This window comes from Miscanthus floridulus, chromosome 11, assembly GCF_019320115.1.
Source record: "Miscanthus floridulus cultivar M001 chromosome 11, ASM1932011v1, whole genome shotgun sequence".
Lineage (NCBI taxonomy): Eukaryota > Viridiplantae > Streptophyta > Magnoliopsida > Poales > Poaceae > Miscanthus > Miscanthus floridulus.
In genome coordinates, this window is record NC_089590.1 from 86,481,213 (window position 1) to 86,491,618 (window position 10,406).

Sequence of the window (10,406 nt, forward strand, 5' to 3'; positions counted from 1 at the left end):
CGCGTGCTGCGGCTGAGCAGTGCTCGCACGAGGGAGGCCTGGCACCGGACGGTGTGGCTAGGGGCGCAGCACTGGCCACTGGCAGCAGGCGGGCCACGCGGATGATGGCACGACGCGGATGCTGGGAGATGGAATGGAAGGTGAGCGGCTTGGTGCCAGCACGACAGGAGCCGTGGGGACTCGGGGTAGCAGCAGCATGGGACGGGCCAACGATGGCGCCCAGGGCTTCTGGCGTGGTGAGGAGGGCGCAACGACGGCAGGCGCAAGGCAGGAACCGAGGAGGGAAGAAAAACAAGATGCTCGGTTGGTAAGGACGACTTCGGCTGCTGGCCTAGTAGAAGAAAAAGGAGAGCAAAGAAGGACGACAGGAGACAGCAGTGGCAGAGGGAAAGTGGCGCAATGACCAGCAATGAAAGACAGAGACATGATTGGAGAAGACAGGAGCAGATAGGGGCAGGCAGAGGCCAAGCCAAGGAGATACGGAAGGCAGACGCATGAGAGAGAGCGAGGTCAACTTGTACAGAGGACAGATTTCTACCACCGGGAAACTCTCATCACCGTTCATGCATATAAAGCTAGACCCGTGAGTCTATATATGTATATATATATCTCATTCTATTTATTACGGACTTTTATTCTATTATAACAGTTGCTCGTCATGCCGAATCTTAAAGATCAAATCGTTCGATAGCATCGTTATCGGACAGTCCTAAATATCCCTATGTACAGCGTAATTTAACTTGAGCATGTATTTGAGTCCACGAAACTAAGTCATACAGGATTCGCTTATTGCTTCACGTATGTCCTAAATAATAAAAAAATTCAAAAAACTCGTTTCAAAAGTTTTACTTAGGCCTAAATCGCGGCACTAAATAATATCGTAACACCGGGGTGTTACAAAACCTTGTTCTTGGAAAAAATAGGGCGGTGACCAAGCCCTGCTCCGTCGCTCTTGGCCGAAAAGGGGCGGTGCACCGGACAGCCCCTGGCGGTGCCACCGCCCTCCACATGGCAGTGCACATCGGACACAGCGGTGACCAAGTCACCCACTGCTGCTCTCGGCCTCGGTCTAGTGGGCACCGAGCTAGGAGTGGCGGTGCCACCGGACCAAGGGTGGCGGTGCCACCCAGGCAGCACTTCAAGCCTAGTTTTGCCTCCTCTTCTTCACCTTTTCTAACACCTTTGCAAATGTGCTAACACCACCAAGTGAATACCACCTTATACACGTGTGTTAGCTTTTCATAAATATTTCCCAAAGGATTAGCACTCTTTTCACAACTCCACTCGATCCTAACACGTAGGCAAAGTTAGATCGCTCAAGTGGCACTAGATAACCGATATGCAAACAAGTTTGCTTCTCTTAATAGTACGACCATCTATCATAAACCCGGTCATGTACTTCTCTACACAACCTTTGACAGGTAAAATGAAATTGTCGGCATGAAAATGTCGACACACAGCAAGCCAAAAGGATCTGCTTAGGATGAGCCCAGAGATCCGCTTAGCTTCAACGCAGGGTTAACCGATCCTACGAATTCCTCCCGAGGCGTGCCAGTCAATTTAACCTGCAATTGTCAAGGAGAGAAAGTTTATCAATAATTTAAGGTGGAACACGCCGGTCTTTGCCCAGACAGTTCCAAGTGTGCCGCTTCAGGAGCAGCCAGACGAGAAAATCGACTAAATAACCGACACGTGAAGAAATCGGCTGTTATGGACAGTAAAGCTTATGGATCGCGATTGATTTTATGTTGATAAGTGTAATACCCACAGATATAAGTGAAATCATCAGCTAGGTGGATATTACTAGTGTAAATCATTGAGCCGATGAATCTAATCGAAAAAGGGATATAACATGCAAACAAATTGACTGTCTAGTACAAATGGATCTACAAACGCTCTGAATATAATCTGCTACCATCAACAGTGAGGTTCGACTGGATCGATGGCAGCTATGATGATAATAACAAACTAAAACTTTAGAATCCGTAAAACTATCTACACATCGACAGGCTTTCGAGAGACACGCTATATGTGTGAAAGCTCGAGCGAATCGACTGAAACAGCAGATTCGGGTGAAAAGGGACTACAGCGTGTGAACAATCGACTATTTCACGTGGATAAACCTATGAACTCATTAGACGTAACCTGCTATCTCTAACAGTAGGGTTCGACCAGGTCGATGGCAGCCGTAATAAAGACAACAAATCAAACCTTTAAAGGATACAGATCTATTCATATTTAATAGAATCACGAGGACATACTATAGGCGTTAAAGTATAGGCGATCGGCTATTTAGCCGATGCAGGCATAGCAAACAGTTAAGGTCACGCCTAATCGAGAACAAATCTACTAACTAGCATCCTTCAATCTACAGTGCCATTAGTGGGGATCGACCGGATCGTTACAGCCATAATAACGAACTATAGACCAGATTTAACTAACTAGCAAATCTCTTCAAGATCATACATGACTTAACCATGTACTATGCACGATCAAGATCGAATTAACAACAGCCGATGAAACATAACTCATCGCTCAAAGTAAGAAACATCGTGTTGTGACAAAGCAAACAACGGACTAAAAGGATATGAGGCCGATCTAAATCGATCTTGATCGGGGAGATTGATGTTGCTGCAAACTAATAACAATAAGGACATCAGCAAAATCGGTAATTTAATGAATCTACTCGAAGGACGCCACCCTTAGGTAGAGCCGATAACTTGACCTTAATCTAATTCGAGCAGTAGAGGTCGATCGGATCGATGCATCCGTACTTGAACTAGATAAGAGTCAATAACTAGCTTATACTAGAGTTCGCAGTGGAGGTCGAACTTAATCGATGTAGCCGTACAAACAGAAGTATAAGCCATAACGGTACTTACAGACAAGCTAGAGCTCGGCCGGACCGATGCAGCCCTGCTTGTTGAAGAACTCGTCGAGATCTACACTACTACTCCTAAGGGTTGACACGAAGCCGAAAAAAGTAAATTATATTTGATTGATTGAATGTCCTTTTTACAATAGCCGGGGTCCCATATTTGTACCGGGGCCTAAGCATGAATCCTACTCAAGTATGACTCATTACAATCTTTGGTATAAAAGAAAACATTCCTAACTTAAGATAACTTGGACCCTAATCTTTTCCTTTTTGTAGAGTCCGATATGTATTTCCCGACGCCAATCGTAGCTCATTGTCGTTATCTGCTGACGTCATTTGAAGAGAGCCGATTCTAGTGTCGTATCTGAATCAGCTGATACCGATCCTTATGCAATCGATTTCTTGATTGATACAATCTTGGAAGCTTCGAGTTCCCGCGTTCTTCTTCCCAAATTTTGGTGTAAACAGAAATGCCCTACAAATATACATTTGCCTTGCGTATTTAATTCCATCTCCAATGTTGATGCAACGCATGCATCAACCAATCACAAATGATATGATCCACTTCATATCATCACATGACCGTATTGGTTCATCGATCTTGACTTCACTTGCTCTTCTCCATTGCTTCGGTCCATCGGCGCCAAGTCATCACTCAACTTGCCCTTCACACTTGCAACCGGTCCATCGAGCCAAGTCTTGTCTTGATCTTCTCCACCTTAGTCACATAACTCAATGTCATGTCTCATATGCAATGAGCTTCTTCATCACATGTGTGAGCTTTGCAACATCTCCAAGCCATTTCACCTCTATGGCATATGTTGCTCACATGTACATGTGGACTAATCACATGTGTATCTCACATTAAACACAATTAGTCCACCTAGATTATCACTCAATTACCAAAACCAAACAAGGATCTTTCATAGGGCACCGGCGGGGTCGACCGTGGCCTGCGAGGGTACGGGTGGGGGGCGCGGATGGCGGCGGTGACGATGGCGGCGGTGTGGTTAGCCGAGACGAGCGCGAGAGGGAGAAAGAGAAGTGACGCTGGCTTGAGCAACGTATAGGGTTACTACCTCGGCGCCGTGATCCGTGGCGCCGAGGTGTGAGCCACGTAAGCGCCAGATCGTCATCCACGCAAAATAGGGCCAGGCACCTCGGCACCGTGAGTCATGGCGCCGAGATGTGTAACCTCGGCCCCCAGGGCCCAAAGTTGAGTTTACGCCGTCCATGAGTCTAAACGTGTATTTTCTTAAAAAAGGGGCTCAATTGCAAAAAATTGGGCCGTGTGAACATCCATCGACAAACTGGCGTTTCCACTGACTGTATCACGATGTGCCTCTCTCTCACACACACTCGGGCTTTCAGCTGATAGGGCGCGATAAATCTGGACCGGGTCGCAACCAGCGGTTTTGGCAATATAAAACTAGGTGTTTGAAATTTTGAATTCGAGTCACGTACACGGCAAGTCGGCAATGGCAACATCTGGGCGGCTGCCTGCCTGTGCCTGGCGCGGCGTGACCCACGTCAACCTTTTCTGCCTGGCTGACCCTCTCAGACCCAGGTATTGTATTTGTATGCCTCCCTTCGACCGGCTCAACTCAGCAAATAAACCCGGTCGGTTGGTAGTGGTAAGCCCTCTCGTAAAGGTATCTCTTTTTATGACACTTTCATTTATTTACTTATTATTAGTTATTTATTTTTATATTACTGGAGTACTCCGTACAATATAGTTAGTAACATTCCCACACCCGGACATACAAACAGGGTAGTACCAATCGTATATTTTCTTTAAGGCCAGCACGAAGGCTGCCAAACATGTATGTTAATAAATAATGGAGAAGAGCACATAAACACTTTTTTTAAAAATGAACATGCAGGTGGGAATAGATTGAGATTCAAGTCCAATAAAGAAGTTCTATTAATAAAATCCAAAAAGTAAGACTCTCCGTCCAAATCCAATGTAAAATAACTAATGTCCAGTCCGATCTAACTCTGGTTAGATCTATATGTGGACACCACATCAAAAATGAGATCATAAACTTAAAAACATCACGTTCAAACAATTATATTTTAATTAAAAAAACGACTGGAATTTATAGGAAATTGTGGTCCTCACATTAAAATCTAGAGCATATATATTCCTAATATTAAATGCGTAAATTCATCCGTCCCTTATTTTTACCTCTCCTAGATTGTTTCCTCTTCTAACATCAATCAGCACCACACTACTTATGTTGTTGCTTACCAAACCGAGCCCCCCCCCCCCCCCCCCCCCCCTAGCATTCACGCGGGGGAGGACGGTGGGTTAGTTTTCATCTTTCATAACATCACAACAAATATACACAACAGACACTCATGTAAGTTGAGCCATTTTTCAACAGTTCCTAGTATGGAATGGATCCTTCATCTTTTTTTTTTTTGAGGAAATAAATGGATCCTTCATTGCAACGTGTATTCTTCTAAAATGCACAAACATATTTGCTAGTTTAACTAAAGCACTTTTTTTAGTACTCCTGGAGCTAATCTCTCATTGTTTTCGTGCATTATGCTTAGAAATACGTTATTTTCTAATATGACGGTCGGTCGTAGTTCAGTAAAGATTTTAAGTGTGTTTGCTTGGACTATGCTATTTCTGAGTAATATTTTCTATTTCATAGGACATCTTGGTCCCTTATTTATAGCTCTAGCATTAACCGGTCTGGAATTAGGTGTAGCTATATCACAAGCTCATGTTTCTACGATCTCGATTTGTATTTACTTGAGAATCTAATTACACATGAATAACCCAAATCCATTCCCACCTCTAAACCAGCCGTCGAACCGTATAAAAGCTTGGGTGCGTGGCGACTGGCAGCGACCCGACCGGCCGGGCGCCGGTCAGAGACCTGCTTTGTTTTCTGTTCCGGGTCAACCCAATGAAACGAAACACGGGTCAAGGATTGTTCGACGCGAGCGCCAATGTCCCAATCACCTGACATTCCGATCGACCGCCTCACACGTTGACCACTCATCCCCCTATATATACGCACACACGCCCCCAAGCCTTGAAGCAAATCACACACAACACATACAGGCTGCTGCGACGAGCTGTGGACGATTCCCATTCATCTCTCATCATTCTCAGACGACACAAACACTGCTTGCGCGCGGCGGTCACGACCCGAGACACACTCTCCCTCGCACCCAGATTGACATCGACCCGTGCGCTCGATCGCCATCTCTACGGGCGGCGCGGCATCGGCAGGCAGGCAGCCGGCCGGCGGCGGCATGAACTGGAAGCGCAAGAGCTCCGGCAGATGCAGAGGGGAAGAGGTGCGGGAGCGCCTGATCCAGCAGGATCCGGTCGGCGGCAGCTGCAAGGGCGCGGGCTGCGTGCCGCGCGGCTGCGTGGCGGTGCTGGTCGGCGGCGGGGACGCGGAGCCGGAGGAGCGGGTGGTGGTGGACGTGCGCGCGCTGGGGCAGCCCTGCGTGCGAGCGCTGCTGGACATGGCGGCGCGGGAGTTCGGGTACGACCACAAGGGCGTGCTGCGGATCCCCTGCGCCGCCGACGAGTTCCGCCGCGCCGTCGCCGCCGACAGCCACCGGCCGTGCAGACGGTAAAAACGACGACGGCACTTATTGGTGATGTATGTACGTACGTACGTACGTACAAAGGTGACAAAAGGTGTGTCAATGATAGATCAACGCTCCTTTATTTACACAGATGTGTCATGCTCATGCATAGAGACGAACGTCGTAGCTAGGGTATGTACATAGAACAGGCTGCATGTGTGCGTGCTCTAATTTAATTAGGAGTCGCCTGCATGTCTGCTTGTGTTCTGAGCTGGTTTGCAGGTGTTGCAAGCTTTTTTCCTTTGAGTTTAGTTTGCAAGTGTACAAATTAACTGGGGACAGTTAGTTGTTTTCTTGTCATCGTCAACCAAAAGCAAGCTGATCAATTCACACGATATATACCTGGTGCCTGGTGGTGTGTGTCTGATCCCCTTCCGATTTCGTGCGGGCTGCGCGCCTGCGCCGTTACAAATTCCACGACGTCGTCGTTGGTTGCCCACGCACCCGTGTTACGCCGCCGCGGGCGCGCGTTCCGTGTCTGCCTGCCTCGCTCTGTGCCGGCCGGCAAATTAAGATTGCCCATTCCAATCTCCACACTTGCGTGCGTACGTAACAGCAAGCTGCACGCACGTACGGCACGCCAATTTTCAGCGCGCGGTGGACGACGTACGCATCGTCGTTGATTTGGCTCCCGTGTCCGGTGTGCCCAGAGCGCAAGCAGGAAACCTGCAGGGTCGTCGTCGTTGTGCGCGTGCGTACGCAAGGATGTCGGCGTCAGCGTCGGCGTCGGCATCGGCATGCTCACTCGGCGCCTCGGCGGCAAGTGCGCGGCGCCGGGTTCCGGCCGCCTGTTTGAGCGCAGACGGACAGACCATTCGCTGACGGGGACTGATCGACATCCTCACGTACGCACGAGTGAGCTAGCTTATGCTTATCCTGCTGGTAGCGCCGGTGCTGTATACGCATTGGGCAATAATGCACCATGCATCGCAATCATCCATGCATGCGCATTCTTCAACCAATCTAGCTGTGTCATTGGATGGACTGCGCATATATTATATAATTGTTTTAATTTAAGGTTATAATTGTGTCATCGAATCAACAGGAATATTATGTATACGTGACGACCGATGCAATGCATTAGGCATACGTGCACACGTTCTTCTCGATCTGGACTAAAAATTGTTTTACCGAGTGAATGGTCTCAGCTAATTAATTCGAGGGAGACAATGGAAGTTGTATACTAACCAACCATGTATAGATAATATAAGTATTTCATGATATTTATTACAATTTATATGTAAATATAAGCATTCTTTTACGGCAAGAGCAGGCCTCGCTTTGTCAGAGGCTAGCAAAGTTTTTTTTTTTATTGCCAGCACAGGTCCAAAGAGAGCTCGTCTGTGGCTCTCTGCTGGTAGATTATCATTGGTCAAGACAAGGCAAAGATTTGCTAGAGGATTATTCAAGCACCTAAATTAAATTATCTCGTAATCTCTCCGCTGACAGCCAACGCAAAGATGACGTGGTCTTTTTAACTAGAGGCGTCAATCTTTTTATTTACACTTATTAATCTGTTCCAAAAAAAAAGAATGCTAATATATACTATACATGACATATGAAATATAATAACAGGATATTCTCCGTTTTTTTTTTCTTATGAATTTAATATTTGTCTACATTTATAATTAAAAAAATACATTTTTGTGATAGAGGGAGTCACACTTTTTCAAATTTGACTAGTTATATTGAAAATAAAATAGTAAATATTTGCATTTTTAAGTAAATTTAATTTGATAATATATTTTGTGATCAATATAATAATATTTATTACACATCATAAATATTCGCACTTTGCATATACTATATTTAGTTAAATGTAGAAAAAATTAATTTCTAGATAACGAGATGCATTTTTTATAGGAATTTACATTCCATTACTCAACCATGTCGGCTAAATCGCCTGACACCAGAAACATAATACAATCAAGCACTCCGGCCCTGACTAAAGGCGCCAAACCCTGGCTCTTGCACCCTATAGATGCAAGTTCATGTGCTACTTTATTACATTCACGAGGAGCATATCTAACAAGGACGGAAGCAAAGCTCACACTTAACAAAACCTTGAGTTCATGGACTAAACCGCCCACCACAGCAAGCCTGAAATCATCTCCCTGTATCGCCCACGCCACCTGCTGTGCATCGGTCTCCGGGACAATATTGTTCATGCCAATGGCAGCCGCTGCCTTCACCCCTTCCATACAAGCAATGAGTTCCGCATGCATCGGATTGATCGCAAGAGACACTTTCCCGGCACCTGATTGAATTACATCTCCACTTTCATCCCGGATTACATAGCCCCATCCACCATCCTTGTCAGCCTCCCTAAAAGCTCCATCAACATTCAGCTTCAGCATGCCACTTGGGGGTCTCTCCCATCGTGGACTCTGCCTGCTATGCCCTGGAGCTTCAGTTGTTAGCGCCTGCAATTGTTTGAACTCCGTGGCTTGACGCCCACTTAAAGCTGCAATTTCAGCAGCTGTTCTTTTGCTTTCCCCCCTCCCTGACACGGTTTCGTTCATACCACCAATTATTCAGAAGAAATACGGCTCGCAACTGTAGCTCGTCATCTATTTTCAGCAGCTTTTCTGTCACTTCCTTTGCATCACAGCAGGCCACCAGTTTCAGTCTTATGGCCTCCATACCAGCGTTGCACCATACTGCTTTCACTAGCTTGCATTTCAGGAACAGATGGCTCCCATCTTCGCCCGCACGGTTGCACATATAGCAGCGATCATCCTCAACTTTTATACCTCGTCGCTTGAGGTTTGAACGCAGTGCTGGGAAGGAGGAATATACATGAAGTCGGCGGAGAGGATTAATTCGCTATATGGCCACGACACGATGTCTACTTTCCCGGTTTGCCGTGACGAAGCAGGCAGAGGTAGGCATGGAAATTCAGACCTGGAGTCAGTAATAAAATCAATAATCATTGGCACCGTTCCTGGCCTAATGAATAATTACGAGAAGCAGGAGATGATTTGGACGTGGTCGGTCTCAGTCGCGCCCCGAGCCTTGACAAAACAGGCTTTTCTAGCTAGCCCGGCCAATGCAGTTCTCAACCCAAAATGCTTGCAAGTCACGGAAGATGAGATCACTGAGAAGTGAGAACAATAACGTTTTCTAAATTGTATTTTAAATAAACCGTTCTTGACTTGACGAGCTGACTCCGGCCAGCAGACTCAGACACTCAGTGCTGGTATAATACCCGAAGCGTCGCATCAAATCGTTCAGACACAGCCTACGGTTTGAACCTGGTTAAAGCATGAGACGACACAAATGCATCTCGTTAAAGCATACGGTTTGAACCTGGTTTTCTTTTTAGAGTTCATTGAACCTGGTTTTCGGAGACTCGACAGCCTCGTTTGAACGGATCGTGTGCAGTTAGGTTGGAATACATGGTTCTTTAACCAGTCTGACAAAAGCAGAGGGCTTCAAAGTTCAGGTGGTTCCTTTTATTTAAACTGTAGTAAAAATCCAAGGCAGCAAAGCAAGGGAACAGAAACTCACTGATCGTTTTGCTGCATGACGACACCGGTAAATTTTGGAAGTCTTAGAGTTCAAGAAACGATTGTTTGAGGCCACGTATATGTCATGGAATGATCTTTACAGCTGAATTAAGTCAAGATGTCAAATTTACCTGAATAATATCTAGAATGATCTTTTTCAGTTCATGTACCCCTCACCTCACCTCCCAACACACACACACACACAACATCATCCAATTTAACATTTGAGATCTGGTCTGAGTTCTCATAAGAAGCAAGTTAAAAATCTTTATATACATGTCATCAGCCATGGGTGACATGCGGATGGTCTTCAGAGCAAGAAGGAAAGTGTTTACTGTCCAGATTTAGAACAAAAACACCAACTTGACTTTCGATCAGCTAGTAGCGCTCCTGAAATTCAG

General features: G+C 46.1%; 2 protein-coding genes across 2 annotated transcripts; one reads left to right on the forward strand and one right to left on the reverse strand.

The window, feature by feature from the left end:
- Positions 1 to 5,966: 5,966 nt before the first annotated feature.
- On the forward strand, positions 5,967 to 6,620 carry LOC136491400 (auxin-responsive protein SAUR27-like). The gene has a single exon (XM_066487679.1). It carries the CDS (start codon positions 6,152 to 6,154, stop codon positions 6,482 to 6,484), a length of 333 nt encoding a protein of 110 aa, XP_066343776.1. The 5' UTR covers positions 5,967 to 6,151; the 3' UTR covers positions 6,485 to 6,620.
- Positions 6,621 to 8,373: 1,753 nt separating this feature from the next.
- On the reverse strand, positions 8,374 to 9,018 carry LOC136492352 (uncharacterized). The gene has a single exon (XM_066488401.1). It carries the CDS (start codon positions 9,016 to 9,018, stop codon positions 8,374 to 8,376), a length of 645 nt encoding a protein of 214 aa, XP_066344498.1.
- Between the last annotated feature and the right edge of the window lie 1,388 nt (positions 9,019 to 10,406).

Coding starts and splice junctions, on each gene's coding strand:
- LOC136492352 (XM_066488401.1), bottom strand. CDS start 9,018: ATGAACGAAACCGTGTCAGGGAGGGGGGAAAGCAAAAGAACAGCTGCT.
- LOC136491400 (XM_066487679.1), top strand. CDS start 6,152: ATGAACTGGAAGCGCAAGAGCTCCGGCAGATGCAGAGGGGAAGAGGTG.